The sequence below is a fragment of the Oryza glaberrima genome, chromosome 1 (genome assembly GCF_000147395.1).
Source record: "Oryza glaberrima chromosome 1, OglaRS2, whole genome shotgun sequence".
Taxonomy (NCBI): Eukaryota; Viridiplantae; Streptophyta; class Magnoliopsida; order Poales; family Poaceae; genus Oryza; species Oryza glaberrima.
The window spans coordinates 29294889-29313654 of record NC_068326.1 but is presented as its reverse complement, the minus strand read 5'-3'; the positions used below and the strand labels follow the sequence as shown (position 1 = coordinate 29313654).

Sequence of the window (18766 nt, the reverse complement as noted above, 5' to 3'; positions counted from 1 at the left end):
TTCGAATCAAATTGCCATGTAAGCGACATGTCAATGCCATGTCAGATGAAGACCAAGTCAAATTAGCCACGTAGGCGCCACGTTAGTCAAAACCGCCCTCAAAACCGCCGAGGGACCTTATCTGCACTAGTTTTGATAGTTGAGGGACCCGTTGTATCTGGTTTTGCAGTTGAAGGACAAAAATCGGATTCGTTGACAAGTTAAGGGACCTTAGATGAACTTATTCCGACTGAAAATCCCCTGCTCTTTTGTTCTCTATCGTCCAACCTCGCAATCATCGTTCTGGTCCCAGCCCAAACTCATTGCCAAATATCCTCTGCACTCTGCAGAAAGACAACAAGCATACCCTGATACCAACTGGTGCTTTCACCTCGTGCTATTTAATTAGGAGAAGAGTTAGCTATATCGCTATCCTGTAGGAGACAGAGAGGAACCCATTTGGAATTTCCCAATTTAGCTACACAGGATAGGTTAGGGGAAATACACGATTGGACATGAAGATTCTCGTCAGAAATAAGCAATATATTTAACATCAGGTGCCACACGGTCATATGCTTAATTTCTTTCTCACTGTTACTAAACCAGTACTTACCGACACATTATCCTGTGGGCTCGCAAGTGACTGGAGAAGAATCCAAGAATACAAACAAACGTCGTGCTGAAAACACATGAATAGTTGACACTTCACTATTTCAGGCACATAATCCCCAATATCCTGATTCTTGTGGAGTACTGACTAAGCAAGAAAGGGTATTATCGTTCTTGATTGAACAACTGAACATGGCTGATTGAAATAAAACCTTCAGTTTTAGCATCCATGCCAACACTACATGCACATCTTCTTTGGTTGAGCATCTGAACATCCTAGCTAGGATGCTGGAAACAGCAACAGATTTTCTCAACTGGGATGGCTCAGGTAGCTTGCTACATGAATTCAGAATTCTATCCTGACAAACAGTGAAAAGATGACATGATCTCACATGAGAGGTTGCACTATTGCTGGTGACGGAATAAATAAAACTGATCTCCAGGTATAGGCAGACAACAGGGACAACCCAACAACGAGACGGTAGCAAAGATCTAACCTGTAGATCGAGCATGAAGATACAATGCACAGTGTATCTTTAGATGGAGACCGATGTGTTGGTCTTCTAGTAAAGGACTAAAAGGTGGGTACATGACTCACTGAAGAAATGATCTTCAGGAGCTAGCTCTTTGACGTGAAAGCAATTCTGTAAAGCTCAACCCAAGCTTTACAAAGGCACGGATATATTCCTCCCCCCGGTGGAAATTATTCGAACGAACTGTTCGTCATCGCTAGTGGCGCACTCACCAGCTTAGTCGTACACGCACACATACTATGGTCCTATGCACATTGCAGTCAGGCAGAGGTCTCTGCAAACAACCAATTCACCAATCCGTGCAACCCCTGACAAACGACCACATAATTCAGCAAAGCATATATGCATGTCATGACCTGGCATGATGACAATCGTACAGCAACATCTAACAAATCTGCACTTAGCAGCAGCGATCGATTGGTGCAGTTATTGTCCGGCCCACAAGCAGTATATCCCCAGTATGCATCAACATTGGGCGGTTCTTCCTGCTTTCCTGCATGTTGGGAATAGTCCCACATTGCTAATCTAGGAGAAGTTGAACCAACTTAAAAGTGGGAGGAGCCCCTCACCTCTTGAGCTAGCTTTTGGGGTGTAGTAAGGTTTTCTCTCGGTTGGACCAACGTCTCCCAATTTTAGGCTAACAAGTGGTATCAGAGCCAAACCCGGTCAGGGCGGGGCTAAGGAGCACCAATGTTGTGACTAGCTTTTGGGGTGTTCTCTCGGTTGGGCCAACGTCTCTCGATTTTGGGCTAACACTGCATCTCCATATATAGCTGCACGCCTGCATGCACAGCCTACAGGGCCCATCGGAATAACCGGAAAGCCAAAACTCGCGCTGCTGATTGTGCCCGGGACACGTAGATTCTCCATCGATCAAACTCCTACGCGCCCGGGTAGCCACACGCATGCAGCGAACCGCGGGCGCACTGCACGTACTTACGCGCTCCCCACCACCACGATCGATGTGATCCTCTCATCTCATCAGGGCGGAATAATTCACAGCCTTTATCTACAGATCACGGAGAAAGCCGACCACCCAATCTAAATCTGGATACCAGAAAGATAAGAGAAAAAAAAAGATGAGAACTCCGAGTTCCATCGATCGCTCTCGGCAAAAAGCGGCAGCTCAGGCAGCAGCGGCGAGGTGAGGCGTGTGAGAGAGTAAATACTCTCCGGTCCCCGGCCATCATCCCCAAAAGGAGATCGATATGCAGCTAGTGCGCTGGATCATCGATCGTCGTAGGCCATGCACGCCACCGGCGATACAAATATTCCGATCGATCGGTGAATTGAACGTACTGTGATCGATGAGAATTAAAGCTAGGTTTTCTGTCACGCCCCGAGCGGAACTAGCCCGTGACGCGAACTAGCCTCGAGCGGAACTAGCCCGTGACGCTCCCAGTCCTAGCCCCGAGCGGAACTAGCCCGTGATGCTCTAAATTAACCTGTTAATCGATACCAGTCCCCCAGTCCCAGAAAACTGTGCTGGTATCACAGGAAGACAGAATAGAACTAGCCCGTGACGCTCCCAGTATTAGCCCCGAGCGGAACTAGCCCGTGACGCTCTAAATTAACCTGTTAATCGATACCAGTCCCCCAGTCATAGAAAACGGTCTCTTTATTATAGAGTAGGAGAGCTCACAACTGCATTAAAAAAAAGAATATCACAGCAACAACGCTCTAAATTAACCTGTTAATCGATACCAGTCCCCCAGTCATAGAAAACTGTGCTGGTATCACAGGAAGACAGAATATCACAGCAACAGAGGTCTCTTTATTATAGAGTAGGAGAGCTCACAACTGCATTACAAAAGAAGAATATCACAGCAACAGAGGTCTCTTTATTATAGAGTAGGAGAGCTCACAACTACATTACAAAAGGAAAAGCGGAAGCCAAGACTTGGACCAAACATCACAGGCGCGACTTGGGAACTAGGCCGAAACCCTAAAACTCTTCGTAGTCGACTTGCTCCTGGAAGAACTCCTCGTCAGCGGGACCCGCTTCGTCATCTTCAGCACCTAGGGGGGATTATTTATATAGAGCAAGGGTGAGTACGGGAGTACTCAGCAAGCCATGGGGAATTAAGTGTTTAATGCAAGCTTCAAGGAAAGGCTGTTGTTTTTGCAATTGATTTTATTTAAACTCTTTTCTGAAACAACTAAGTGAGTGCTTCTCAAACGACACGGATGAGACAGTGCGTCTCGTCCGGTCGGAGTATGTGCAAGGTATCAGTCTTTTGAATTGATCAAGGTTGGCATCCGGCCAACAGCTTTCAAACGGCCACCCGGGCCTGGCTGATCCCATCAACCGCAGATTTTCCAAACATCGAACCCAAACCACATCAGCAAATTTCACAAAGCAGTAGCCAAACAAAACTACGCTAGGAATCACCTCACATCCGCCCATGACCGTGGGCACGGCTGTTCGAACAGTTTGATAACCTCTGCAGAAGGGGTACACTTTACCCACACGACATTACTAACCCGGATCATCCAGCCCGTGCAGAACAACCACGACTAGAGACCTTAAGGCTTTCATGACAAGGCATTTCGAAAGCCGACACAGGTTCACCATATGCCAACGAGAGGGGTCCCAGACCAACACCAGATTAGGTCCCAGACCATACTGTGCCAGGAAACCCGGGGGTTCTCCCCGACACCACCCCGTTGAATCCACATGTCTCTTGGCATCATGGCTCCCCCGATTAGCTAGTTACTCAGCCAGGGGTGTCCCATTCCACCCATGTGGTCGCACTTGTCTTATGTTCGGATGAAATTCCAAGGAAACGGTCCTTAAGTGCAAGAGCGGGAGACCATACACCCGGTACGTACCCCGGTCCGCGATTTTGGAAATTCATTTAGTTCGCAAGCACCGACCCAGGTATCGGGTTTTCCAAGTCTTTTGTAAAACCCGAGTTTTACCCAAAATGTTTCTTAGATTTTAAGTTTGAAGGCGACCGTCGATACTCGTGCAGAGTGCACGATTACCGAGGCGCAACTAGGTGGTTACAAGGGAACATTGTATAACAATTAACAAAGGAAGGATCAGATGCAATAAGTTCGGTAGGCCCATCGGTCTGCCTTGCAGACGGGGCAAACAGATTAAGTGCAATCTTATCAATGCATAATTTTGCAAGCAATATAATTAAGTTCAAATATAGGCTCAATATGTTCAAAGGTGGCTTGCCTTGCTCGAGATCTTGAGCTTGATCCTCGAAATCCTCGCACTGCGAGTCTTCGGGCTCTGAAACTACACGCGAAACGGGACAACTCAACAAATGGCGAAAATAAAGCCCTATTATTGACCTCTAGGTGTGCCATTAGATAGATCTCAAGATTTGAGGAGTTTTGGAAGTTGAACGGAGTCAAACGGACTTACAGTTGGGAAGATATTGAATTTATAAGGTTATTGGATTTTTGGTCTAAAGGAAAAGGATTTATTTAAATCCTTTTTGAAATAGAAAATAAAAGAAAATAAAAGAAGGAGGGAGGGAAATTAGACTTTCCTCGGGTGGCTAGGGCGCGGCCCGAGAGAAAGGGGCGGCTCGGCCGAACTTAACGGGTCGGCCGGCCCAAGAAGGTGGCCCAAGGCGCGCGCGCGGGAGGGGAGGAGAGAGGAAGCCGGTGGGCCGGGTCCATCCCGCGTGGTCCCGGGTGGGACCCGCTTGTCGGCGGTTCGGCTTACCGTGAGCGAGATGCACACGGGGCGTGCTAGGGTTTGGGGAGGGGAGGCGCGGCGCATGCGCGCGGTTCGCGGAGGACGCGGTGCGGCGGGCCCACGCGCAGCCTCACGGCCCGCGGTGGACCGCGCGCACGGGGAGGGTGGAACGGAGGAAGCGGCCGACCGGGGTCGGCTCGACCCGGTCGCGGCCGAGGTGGCACCGACGTGGCGCCTTCGTGGCAGCCACGCGGGCCGGCGAGAGGAAGACGAAGGCGCCGGCCGCGAATGGACGGCGGGCGGCGGCGGTTTCTCCGGGACGCCGTGCGACGACAAGGGGCGACGGGGTGTACACCGGAATGGCGAGGGAGAACGAGAGGGAGCGAGCCAACGGCTTGGATTCGCCGGAGGGAGCTCGACGGCGGCGGATTGCGGTGGCGGCAACCGGCGGCGAGGGAAGGGGGAAACGGCGACGAGGTCACGAGGGGCCGATTCCCGGTGGTGAGAGCATCTACGCGGCCACAGGAATCCATCCCTTGCGCCGGATTAGGGGGAGCTATGCCGAGCGAGGCCGGCGACGACAGACGCTATCGAGCTCGGGCCGACGGCGGCGAGCACACAGCGAGTGGCGGCAGCAGTCAGGGCGGCGCCAGCTAGCTATTGGGGTACTATTCGAGCGGCTACTCAAAGCTAAGGGGAGGAGGAGGGGCGAGGAGGGAGAACGGGAGGATGCACTACCGCTGCAGAGGAGGGCGCGGAGACGAGAGGCCGACGGCACGGGAGTGATTTCTCCGGCCTCGGGCCGGGGAAGAGGAAGAAGACGAGCGCCCGGAGTCCCCTTCCGTGTCCTAGCGCGCACCGGCTCCTCCGGCACACGCGACGGCGGCGGTCGGCGAGAGAGACAGAGGGACGGCAATGGCGCGGGCGAAAAACGGGGCAGATTGGGAGGGAAAAAAAAGGAAGGGAGGACGCCGGGGTTTATAGGGCGGCAATGTCGGTTTGGAAACCGACCTTAGGCGGTCAAGGCGCGAGCTGGCGCTCGGCACTCGCGGCCAAAACGGCAACAGAGGCGGAGGGGAATGACGCCGGCGGGAGAGAAAAGGTAAAAAGGAGGAGGGAAAGGGGGCTTGCCCCCTTGCCACTTTGGGGAAAAGGAGGAGGGAGAAAGGGCGACGCGGTAGAGGGAGGGGAGCTCTGCCTCCGTCCCTTGGAGGCTAGCGCGTGGAGGGAGGCAGGGCCGAGTCGATGACGACGGCGATGACGGCGGGGCGGTTTGGAACGGAGCAGCGACACGGGCGGCAGGCGCGGACAGGCGCGGCAGAGGCTGACGGCGGCGGCGACCAGGCGGTCGGCCACCATGGCGTGCGCGCGCAGGCGACGCGGCGATTTGGGCGGCGTCGGCGGGAACGGCAGCGAGAGCGGAGAGGGAGGGCTCGGCGCGGCTCACGAGCAGAGAGAGAGAGAGAGAGAGAGAGAAAAGGAAGATGGGGAGGGAGGGGGAGATGGGCCGAAAGGAATTCGGCCCATCGAATCTAAGGGGGGCAAAATAGACTTTTGCGGAGGGATTTGAATTTGGATTTGGGACTTGAACTTGACGATAGATCGGGGATTTGAGATCCGGAATGGCACGGAGACTGATTGCAAGCGAGGAAACAATTTTCGCAATTAAGGTTTTTAAGAGATAGTTTTCCCGCTAGACGCCACGACGGAACGGGCGCTACACTTTCCCTTCGATTGCGTCGCGTTGGTGTGGCGTGTCCGGCCGGGCCGGTAGTAGTAGCGTTTGACTGTGACATGGAAGCACTAGCTAAGCTCGCGGGCAGGTAGGTGCGTGCATGGCCGCTGTAAAGATTGGCCATTGTTTAGGCATTGACTTTTGCCGGGGCAAGGCAACCCGTCGCCGCCGATCCAGCCCCCATGATCAACCGCACTCACGGTCTCTCTCTCTCTATATATATAGATCTCTCGCTCTCTCTCTCTCTCTATAGTTCTCTCGCTCTGTGTGTAGGCCTACTTTTGCATCTCTGCAGACAGGGGCGTGCCTACGTTATACTATCCGGTGTCATAGGACACTGGGTAGATTATTTAAATCCTATATAAATTACACTATATTAATTAATATATTAGTCAATAATTAGATAATTAGTATATATTGAACCCCTAGTAATTTTTGTTCTGGGTTCGCCACTGTCTGCAGGTATTTGAGCCGGTTAAAATTGGGCTCAGGATAAGATCAGAGGTGTGGATAGCCTAGCCAGAGATCGATCATGAGTGTTCTGACCCTGACCGACCCGGTTGGTGCATGTGGAATCCATAATTGGCGCGTCATGAGCGGATCAGCGGTCAGGAACAAGCTAGCTGAGCTTAGCAGCCCATGGGAATATGGGATGCATGTCTCGCTTGGCCATGCATGCGTCGCAAGCCTTGGACGTATAGTACGTACACACGCTCGCACGCGGCGTCGTTCATGCGTTAATTTATGGCGATCTCCAGCCTTTTGGTGAAAGCGATGGCGCGCGCGTCGATCCGGGGAGTAATCATCGGATGGAGCGCGAAATCGTTTTGGTGTTTTGCCATAGCAGCAGTGGAATTTCCAGCAGCAGTAGTAGTATGCGCGTTGGATTCCTGTAGGGCTGGGAATTTTAATTGGCTCGAATCGTTGGCTGCTGCTGCTGCCGTCGGCTCTGATTAGTCGCAACCTGACGGTGCCGCTGCTGTGTCACGGACGTGACAATTTCGGATCGTCAATCACGTCGGCGCCGGTGTAATCTCGCAGGCACGCGTAGCAGGTTTTGCATCACATATATTCATATGGTTCCCGTTAGCTGAACCACTAACGATGAAGCTTGTCCTCCTTGACCACTCTCTCTTTCGCTAACCTATTTTTGAGTTTATTTTTTGAAAGAGCACCTATTTTTAGATTTGGGTTGCTATATCATCGAAGAGTTTTTATTCCAAAAGGAGTGAATGTATTTCCATCTTCAGTCGATGTCAGGAAAAGAAACATATCCAGGATGGAAGATTTAGAAGCTTTTAATTCGCCGAAAAGCTTTACAAGAGACGTGCGTTTCGCCAGTTGCCACACGCTCAAAGTTTCAGGTTCAGGTAAATTGAAGTGGGGTTTCCATGGCCAGATATTTTTTATCCATGGGGCCGAGAAGAGCACTCGGTGTCCTGTTGCATATTCCGGTAGCACATCAACCGACTGGGCTAGTTCGAGATGACGAGAGGACAGCTTATCGAAGCCAAAGCAAAGCTGACCGATGGGTCGAATGCAACCAATCTGTCAGTATAGAAGTTGGGGCCTGTGACCACAGACACCTAACTGACTGATTGAGCTAACTGCAAACGCTCGGTCCCCTTCTCAAGGCAGACGCGTCGCACTGTAACGCCTGACTCCAGCACAGTACTGTTCTCTTGATCTTGATGGGTGCATTCTTTAATTACTGTCCCAGTTATGCTAAATACATCCGTGTTATTGTCACACTAATCCCTGTCAAGTACTCCTACTGTTTTTCTAATAATGGATTAAATAAAACCTAGCATTTACATCCCGAATGATGTACACAGCCACACTCCTACTGGTTAGCTTGGTTTAAGCAGAGAAATCCTCTGTTTCCATTGTTTGAGTTGAGCACATCAGGATCGATGGCTTTAGCTATCGTGGATGATCCAAGGATCCACAAATGGCCAAAGCGATTCGACATGGACAACACGAATGGATGACACATTATATGGCCTGAAGCGTAGGGGCCGACCTCCAAAATAATAGAGCCTTGTTTGCATCTGCTTTCAGAAAATTAAAGAAAAGCGAAGAAACTGATCAGCATATAGACAACTTGCAAAAAAGAAAAGAAGAAAAATCATATGTACTGTCAAGCGAAGAAACCTGGCTGCCTTGTCAGCTTGCATCCCCTTATTAGCGTGTGTTTGCCCGGTCATACATCGCCTACGCGAGGACACGGTCGAGAGCTAACCATGAGCAACTCTGCTAGTGTGCCTCTGCTTTAAACACTACTGAAAATTTCAGTTTCCAGAGGAAAGGCGCGGAGAGAGAGAGAGAGAGAGAGAGAGAGAGAGAGAGAGAGGCTCCCTCCCTGTAAATCTCTATCACAAGGGAAGGTAAGATGAAGATACGCATAGACGCCACGGTGGGGATCGGCGAGGAATTGCAATTCGCCACGGCAGATCCCGGGGATGGCAGGAAAGGCGAATCATGCATGCACACGAAAGGAATCGATCCACACACACTGATCAGTTCGGATCCTGTCATTTCAGCTTTGTCTCGAGACGGCTAGCTGGAGTAGGAGTACTCCTAGCTAGCTATGGCGAACTGCGTCAATGATCGATCGCGGATCAAAGATCAATGGGCGGTCCGTGCAATATGGCATGATGAATGACCGGTTGCATGCATGATTGGCCGACGTTTACAACGTGCAGTTTTTAGCGGTACGATCGATCCTCCACGTACTCCTGCTTTTGTCTTTGATCGATCGCGGCTCGCGTTTTGGTCTCCGTGTTCACCGCGATTCGACCTGTACGTGTGTTTTTGTTGACCACAATTAGTCGTCCCACGTGTAATCACGATCTTTGGCGATCTTGACCGTATTTAGCCGCAACTGTTAACTGTACCACCGGCGCAACAGCGCGCCTTAGGGCATGTACAATAGTCTTTATTAGCGGTCTCTTTTTATTGTCATGCAAGCATATTTAGTGATGTGGAAGAGAGAGGAAGAAGAAAAGAGAAAGATGATTCCTACACATGACAACGGCATAGAGTCGACTCTTAGCATTTATTAGGAAATTTTTTGTTGCATTGCGTCTAATAAAGGAAAGATGACTAGTAAAAAAGTATTTTGATACATTAATGATTAGAGACTGTATTGTCTTAACTACTGTAACGTGATAGTCTCTAATTAACGTAGAGACCATACCGGTCTCTACCTTTGTACTTGCCCTTAGTTAGCTAGAGGCCTATATAATGGTGATATGCCACGAAGGATGTATACCTTTTGTATCGAGGTGTTTTACGGTATATGCGAGGTATGTAGATCTACTAAGAGGTGGAGCAATATGAACAGTTGATCAAGAGAGGGCAAGATATGAAATAAAATTATTGTAACCAATGGCATTGGAGTACTTAACTAATAAATTAGAGGTAATTTCGTTTTATGTGAATACCTTTCTTGGTTGAATTGGTACATTTCCCATCTATTCGGTAATCTGATCATGGCTATAGAAAAATATCAAGATCTACTTTTTTTGATCCTCGTTCAATTTTTTTAGGGTTTAAACTATTGCATTAGAAATAGATAAGGGAGAAGAGCTACCATGGTCGAGTGATTGATTGATTGAGGATCCTCTGACTTTGTGCAGTTTGCAGTTGTGCCACTGACATGTGGGCCCACATGTCAGTGGCAGAACTGCAAACTGCACAAAGTCAGGGGATCTGTTTCCGATTGAATTGGAGGCAAAAGATAGAGTTGACGCCTATAGGCTCAAATGCATGGGTAGGATCTCACCTGCCTATTTACATGGTTGATTGTTTATTTACTTAGTTTGTGAATATCTCAGATTGAATATTTTAACCAACCGCAAAGTTCATGAAGCACACAATAATTTGGTGATACTTTAATCGATCATATTCTTAGAAACAATATGCAAATCACAAAAAACAATGCAAATAGCATAATGGAGAATTAGAGCATCCGATGGTAATGACTACCGATGCGGTATCAATGTACCTCCAGCTAATATCATGACAATTATATCCCTTTTCATCTCTTAAGAAAATTATCATTTTACCCTTCCTACCTAAGTATTTATAGCAATACTTAAATACCCTTTAATTGTGGAGCATCGGATCTCTACTATCTATCTATCTATCTATCTATCTATCTATCTATCTATCTATCTATCTATTATATTATTAAGACAGCTCGAAAAGGAGGCACCACGTTCGCTGTGGGGGCTAGAAATTCCCACATTAATTGGAGAAAAAGAAAAAAAAGAAAAGGAGAGTCCAAGTAGAAGTATAATCTAAAAATAGCTGAAATTCGGAATTAAAAAAAAGCAATATTGAAAGAAGTTTCCATATAAGAACCCAATACGAGATTAGTACAAATTCGAAATAAAAATAAAATAAAATCTAAAATTAGAAAAGAAAAGAGAGTCCAATTAGAAATACAATTTAAAAATAGCTGAAATTCGGAATTAAAAATAAGTAATATTAAAAGAAGTTTCCATATAAGAACCCAATATGAGATTAATCAAAATTCGAAATAAAAATAAAATAAAATCCGAAATTAAAACATTAAAAGAACACAATACGGTATTAACTAATTTTTTTAAAAAAATTTCTGAAATTAGAAAAAGAAAAATAAGATTTCAATTAGGAATACAATTTATAAATAACTCAATTTTTTTGATAAAAATAAAGATTATTGAAAGAAAAGATCATCTAAAACACATGACGAGATAAGTTAAGTAACAGGCCTATAAAGGAGTAGAGTGGTGGCGGTTGATACGACATATAAAAATTGTTAATAAAACACAATTGCTGCGAAGGAGGGACGTCAGGCAGGCCGCGAAGCAAATGAGTAACACGTTTGCCGGGACTTATAGAAACTAAAAAAAACAAACCCCATTGATAATCATATTCGATTTTTAAAATCTCAATGACAATAAAAAGGAGAAGCAGCGGGTGGGGTGTATAATAGTATAGTTGCAGAGCCGTCGACGGGACTTCTAGAAAATAAAAAATGAATTCCAACGATAGTTATGTTCGATTTTTAGAATCATGAGGATAATAAAGAGTAGGCGGCGGACGGGCATCGTTTGATGGGACTTCTCAAAATTATAAAAAATGAAACTACAAGTCCAATTTTTAAAGGTTCGGAACTTCTAAAAAGTAAAAAATACAATGATAATCATGTTCGATTCTAAAATCTCAATGACAATAAAGAAGGGAGGCAGCGGGCGAGCCGTAGAGGAGTACAATGGCAAAGCCGCTGACGGTTTGGTGGGACTTCTAGAAAGTAAAAATGAACCAAAACGATAAGATTTTTAAAATCTCAATGACAATAAAGAGATGAGATGGTTGATAGGCCGTAGAGGAGTATAATGGCAACGTTTGACGAGACATCTAGAAATTATAAAAATAAAACCCAATGTGACAATAAACTCTAAAAACTATAAAATCCAATTTTTAAAGGTTCCAAGAAGTATGAATAGAAATAGTGGTAGATCGAGCAAGTAAATAAAGAAGGAGATGACATAAGGGGTAGTAATTGGTGTGACTTTTAAAAACTATATAATTAGAAATACGAGAATGATAAGATTTGGTCTTTCAAAGTCTTAAGACAATGAGATAGCTATTTAACAAATTTTGAATAAATCATATTAAAAATAGATAATTTTGTATGGGTGCTAGCCGCGCAATTGCGTGGGCTACCCAGCTAGTTTTTTGAATGTAAACACCGTAAAACTTTTCGTTTGTATCTTTAGCTGTTTAGGACTCGGGAGGGGTTGACATATTCGTTTTGTCTTGCGTGCGGAGGGGAGAGGTTTCTAAAAGAAACACAGCCCTGTGTAGATGTTTGAGAGAAACCGTACATAATAAGAGTCCTAATGATCGATATTACACGAAAATTATATAGCGTTACCAAATACTACTGTTTGTGCACGTAAATGTTCTAATAGCAAACGCCGATGAGTTCTTCAACAGGCTACTCAGGAAGATGCATACGCGGATTATATATGGATCAACTTTCAATCGATCCCCACCTTATTGCTTTCGGTTTTTGTCGTGGAACTGGCTGCATGGATCTCTATCCCTTTTAATATTTCTTTTCTTTGTCAGCTACCAGTATAGATTAATTATATATGTTTATTTTCTGTCATCAATCGTAGCGGTATTATCCATGCTGAATGTGCATGATGTCAAGCAAGTGCCATCCTCCCGATGTTCGTAGGGACCGAAATGTTCTCCTGGAATTATTAAAGCTCAAACCCCTCAACTGTTTGCAAAAGGACAAACAGGGCCATACTACCAGTTGTTTCCTGATCGACTCCTGAGATGACAAGCTAGTACGAGTAGTAGTTGCTGCTGCTTTGCATTACTGTGGAGTTGACAGCACAACGTGCCTGACAAAACATGTGGAACGTACTTTGGACGATAAAGAGGTGCCATTGATGGGCTACGAGTTAATCCGTCGATCCTCTTTGCAGGACCGATGAAGTTGTCACGTATCCAACCATCCATCGCTATCGTGCAGCACATGGTCACATGGAAGCTATATGGCAGGCATATGTGTGACACCGTCTATAAGCTGGAGTAGCTAGCAACCTGTAGTAAAATCGATTTGCTGCCGTGCGCCGACCACGTACGAGAGCTTAGAAACACCGGCCACTCGCTCGCCGCGGAGCGATCGACGCGCGTGCACACGGCCCCAATCGCCGTAGCTGCGCAGGGGCTTTCTTCCCAATCTATGCCGCGTGCCGTAATACCGGTGTCACGTCTCAGGTCGCCGCACGTCGCGCCGCGCCGCGATGCGCGAACCGCAGGCCGCGATGGCGGCTAGCGAGCCCCGGCCGCGGGCCGCGGAAGCCACACAGCCACCGCGCACGCGATGCGGCAGAGGCCGGCGAATTGAACTCGCGGCGCCGCCCGCGGCCGGCCGCGGCAAGCTCGAGCTCCGCACATCTAGCGTGCGCGCGGAAATTAACCACGCGGGGCTGGGCCGCTGACGCTGTTCGTGACACGTTCGGCCGGCCACTGGCCTCGCTCCACGTGTTGCGACCGACCCATGCCCTCCGTGGGTAACCTGGAGCAGATTCAGTGTACTCCGTTTTATCTGTTCGTTTGCTCTGCATTTTGTTTATTTATTTGATTCGCAGAGACCAGTCCAAGTGTCCAACCAGCAGTTGCATGGCTGCACGTCCGTCCCGTCGCGTGGACTGCTCCTGTGGCTCCCGGCCGGGATATGATGCGAGCGTGGTGGCGTTGCGTGCGTTGTGCAATGTGCTCCAACGTGCCTGTTCGTGTGCGTTTATTGTGCCTCGCGTGTATATATGGCTTTGAATCATACACCTCATATGGACGGATGCATCCGCTAATGGATGGATCATATGGATGCGGAAGGATATAGCGTTCTTCATGCTTCTGTAGTTTAGGCCCATGCTTGCTATAATGTCGTGAATGATTCCTTCATATACCACCTCCCGTTTCATATTAAATATAAGTCGCTCTGTTAAATTTAATTAAATTTACAAAAATATAATAGTATTTTTAACACAAAACAAACATAGTATCAAAATATATTCAATGTATATTTAATGAAACTAATGTGTTGTTTTAGTTTATATAATTGGTCAATAAAAAAAGTTTGAGTAGGAAAAATATCAAAACGATTTATAATATGAAATGGATAGGTATAGTCATACCAAAATTGTGAAAATTGCGATTTTAGGGATGCCCTAGTCAATGCCTACACATATGCTTTAGGTCGGCCCTGAAAAGCACGCACTGCCTATTTGATTGAATAGATGGAAATAGTAATACTTGGAACAGCTTTATGCATCTTGTTGAGTTCAGATTGAAATATACTATCCAAAATGACTGGTACATGTTCCTTCAAAAATGGTACATTTAATAGCACGGGAAGATCACTCTTAGCTAAGATTTATACCATCCCATTTACCTTTTTGTAGGGATAACGACCGAAGGAGGTCATCTGAAATAGGGGAAAAAAATTACAAGAAAATCTTTCATCGACAGCTGGCTATTGAGGAAGGATGTGCACCAAAAATGCAAGCTCCAAAGCCGCACGCCAACCGCTCAAATACAAACTATAGAGAGAGGATCGAGCCAAGCACCGAACCGGCAGTTGCTACCTCCTACCGTTAATTGGCTCCATTCTTACCCTTTCCTTGCTCAGTTTCTCCATTATTCCCTTTGCCGTCATGGCTCAGATGCACATTGCACCACCAACCATTAGCTCAGCAATGTTAAGGTCTGGAATTAAACGTGCTGCAGACCGACTAGCTTGATCCCTCGGTGAACGGGTGAACTGTAAATTTGGATGGTAATAAAATTTACCGATGTTTTTGGATGATATATATTTTAAAACTCCGCATCTTTCGATGTCATGAACCCCAATTTCCCCCGTTTTGGACGTCGGTTCAAACCTTCAGAATCAGATAGACATATATACTCATGGATGTGAGACACAAGTTCTTGTTTGATGGTATATTTGCCCCCTAATTAAATGCATGCTTGTCCAATAGAGGTCCCTAAATGAGAAACATATTCAACTAGTCCTTAATCATGACAACAGTGACATCACAAGCTAATATGCGCTATCCGGTCCATTCCCCCCAAGACCACATCTACTAATATGCATGCATGGTACCACAGTACCACACACAGATCACCACATTTCATCAGTTCCTCTCTTTCCCATCCCATCGGTGTGCACTAATCCGAAATTTTACAGACCATCCCCCAGTCCCCCACACATGATGAGGCCATGAAAACCAGTCCCCTAGCTAACCCTAACCAAAGTACAATGGTTGTGGAGTAGCAATGATTTAGGCCAGGGGTTCCACTCAAAGGCCCAATAGGATAGATAAAAGGAAAATAAGAAAAGATGAATGTATCCACAATTCACACAGTCCCATCTCATTTCTATATATCCCCTGATCTTTCAATCTACTACATAAAGCCAACAAGTTGAGTACCAGCTGGTGGTAGAAAAAATATAGAGGAGAGGTCCTGAGGCATAGTAGTAGAGTGATCTCAGCTGCTTGCTTGCTCGCACACGAGCTAGAAAGAACAAGAACCAATTCTGCATCCCTAAGCTAAGCTTAGCTAGTATCCTAAGGTGACACTATATTTATGTGGTATATATCTAGATATATTATATATATACACACAAAAGCGCGAACCATTCCCGCAGCAAAAAGACCCAAGGCCAGGTGAGCTCTCTCGCTCGCCCGCTCGCACGTGTAGCGGACAAACTCATCGCTCGGTTGAGTTCTTCTTCTTCTTCTCCTCCTCCTCCTCCTCCTCGTGCGCGCTCTGCAAGCCTGCAACCCCATGAGCTAGCTAGCTCGGCGAAGCGGCCGGCGGCGAGAGAGGGGGAGAGTGCCGGTGGGGGCGGAGGAGATCGGTCCGTACGTGCTGCCGGCCGGCGAGCCGACGTCGGGCATGGACACCATACGGTGCTGCATCGCGTGCATCCTGCCGTGCGGGGCGCTGGACGTGGTGCGCATCGTGCACTCCAACGGCCGCGTGGAGGAGATCAGCGGGCCGGTGCTCGCCGGCGAGATCATGAAGGCGTACCCCAAGCACGTCCTCCGGAAGCCGCCGTCCACGTGCCCCGCCGACGGCGGGGGAGGCGGGATCGTCGTCCAGAAGCCCGTCATCCTGCCGCCCAATGCCGAGCTGCAGAAGGGCAAGATCTACTTCCTCATGCCGGTGATGGCCCCACCGGAGAAGGAGAAGGAGAAGGAGAAGGCGAAGGCGGCCCAAGCGCTCTCGCCCGCGGCGGCGAGGAGGCGGCGGAGGAGGAAAGAAACCGCTGATGAGGCCGCCGGCGGCCGAGCTGCCAGCAACGCAGCGGCCGCGCCGCCCACCCGCGTCGGCTCGGAGGGCGAGAAGGAGCGGCTGCTGGCCAACGAGAGGTACCTGTCGGAGATCATGAAGGAGAAGGCGTCGACGGCGAGAGACCGGCGGCGCGGGCGCGTCGCCGTGTGGCGACCTCACCTGGAGAGCATCACCGAGGATGACTTGTAATCAAACGAGGTGTTCGTTTTTTTTTCTTCTTCTTCTCTATTTTTTCCCATTGGGTTCTTGGTTTTTTACTTAGTTTCTTTTGCCAATTCCTTCTGTTTGCCCTCCGGGTTTTTATTTTTTATTTTTACTTTTGCCACTCTTTCCCCGGCCCGTCTCCTTTATTAGAGCATCATCCTCTTCCCTGCTCCTTTACAGGGTGAAATGATGTCTTTGTGAAGAAAAAGATACAATTTTTGCTATGCCCCTCTATCTTTACAGCACCTATGATCCAGTTATGGGCTCAACTAGTTACTAGTTGCTACAGCAGTTTGCATTGTTCTGTACATACATATTAAAATTGTGTACACAATATTTCTCTAGCATCCTTCTAGCAAAGGTGCAATTATATATTTTTTTTCTGAAAGGTATGAGGTGCAAATCACACCAGCAATAGATGGATCTTGATCTTCCCCTCAATTTTCTGCTACTATGCTGCTAGCCTGCTACACATTCCACGCTCACACCAGCAAGCTACTCCTAGCTAGGAGCCCCCATCTATTTGCCCTTTCACTATTTTTCTTCTCCAAAAGCGCTATACCACTAAACCAACTGTCACTTTGATATTGGTGCGAACTTGTAAATTCCTCTGGAAATTTTAGTATTCCGTGCTGCGCCCTACATTCCATATTTCGCTCTCTCTTTTGTCCTGCAAGATGGCAGAGAGTGAGAAGGAAAGAACGAAAGAAAGAGCAGGCCCCTCGGTGCATATTGTTCTGATCATCATGAGTATGCGAAAGTTCTGAACGCTTAAGCAATCAATGAGTAGGCCAATGATTGCCAGTGAGGCCCCGGGCCACGGCCATGGCCATCCCTCCCTCCACTAGCAGCTGCAGCTTTAAGCCATATGACACATACTGATCACCCAACAACCGTTGCAACTACTGAAGCTAAAGAAGCAGAGCTGCAGGATATAAGGATAAACCCTCCCTCGGCTTTCCCTCTGTTGGAGGCTGGAGCTAGCTGATTATGCCTCTAAATTGATGCGTTAGGAGCTCCGCTAGCTTTTGCTTTAAGATTTCCGTGTAGGTTATGGTTTATTTGTTGCTGGTTAATTTAGTATACTGGTAGCTAGTACAGAGGACTATATTACTCTTTCTTTTCTGTTGTTTTCGCTAAAAAAAAAGTTGCAAACTAAAGCTTCCTCTTTGTAAGCATTATGGATTTGACATAAAGATGGGTACGTACAATTTGTTCCTTCTCATTCTTTATTTTCTTTCTTTCATTCAATCAAGAGGGAGGAAGACCACTCGCAGCTGCTGCCTTATCTAAGGATGTCTCATTTGTTATTCCTCCCACAAATCAGTGAAGTACACGTGAACAGTAGTGGAACAGATGTTTGTTAGTTACTACGGCTGGGAGCTTTGGCAACACTGTAATCTACAAAGAATACGGTTGATCTTCTCCATAAATTTGTTCATCATGGAATTGTTTTTTCTTTTAAAGAGGATGGTCATGGATTAGTTAGAAGGTCGGAGTATATATGTATGTATGGTGCTGATGAATCATCACTGGACACTAGCAGTATAGTATTAGAGTATGGATACCACATGCAAAGATATACTTAATCTATACTGCTCCACTGATCTTGCCTGGGGCTCAAATGGAGTTTTGTTTTTGTTGGGGATGTCCACTACATGATTATCTTTCAACCATCTCCACGCACTCCGTTTGTTTAATCGTTCTTCCCCATGAGAATGCTGCTCGAGATTTTACTAGTTGATTCTTAAGCTAACTTGCTTCCCTAATGGGGCTCATAATTAGTAGTTTAGCCCCTCCAAAAATTCAGCCGTACCACGCCGTCAACTGGGGAGCGCCGCTAGCCCCCATGTACTCCAATAACCAAATTCTCAGAAATCCTGCATAATCATTGGCCTGGAATTCTCTGAATGATTGTACAGTTAATAAACTCTTGGCACATTCTTCAGCAGCCACAAGGCAACGGAGTACGTACCTAGCTTTAAATTGCTGTAACAGCAAGGGAGGTCCATTTCTTTCTGCCGGTTAAATCCTCGACCAGCTAGCTCTCCCATGATCAGCTCAGGTGTTGAGGTGAACTAGTAGTATTGTATATTGATTTAGTTTATTCTTTCCTAAAACCACTTAGAGCTAGCTGTCATGAAAACTGCTAAACCATCTACCCATGATGAGAGG

At 47.0% G+C, this 18766-nt stretch overlaps 1 protein-coding gene across 1 annotated transcript; it reads left to right on the top strand.

Annotated features, from left to right (window-relative positions):
- The first annotated feature begins 15348 nt into the window (after positions 1 to 15348).
- LOC127763831 (uncharacterized) lies at positions 15349 to 17051 on the top strand. Its single transcript, XM_052288632.1, has one exon. It carries the CDS (start codon positions 15989 to 15991, stop codon positions 16574 to 16576), a length of 588 nt encoding a protein of 195 aa, XP_052144592.1. The 5' UTR covers positions 15349 to 15988; the 3' UTR covers positions 16577 to 17051.
- The last annotated feature ends 1715 nt before the right edge of the window (positions 17052 to 18766 follow it).

Bases quoted from the DNA above. Each gene is read 5' to 3' on its own strand.
- LOC127763831 (XM_052288632.1), top strand. From the start codon at position 15,989: ATGGACACCATACGGTGCTGCATCGCGTGCATCCTGCCGTGCGGGGCG.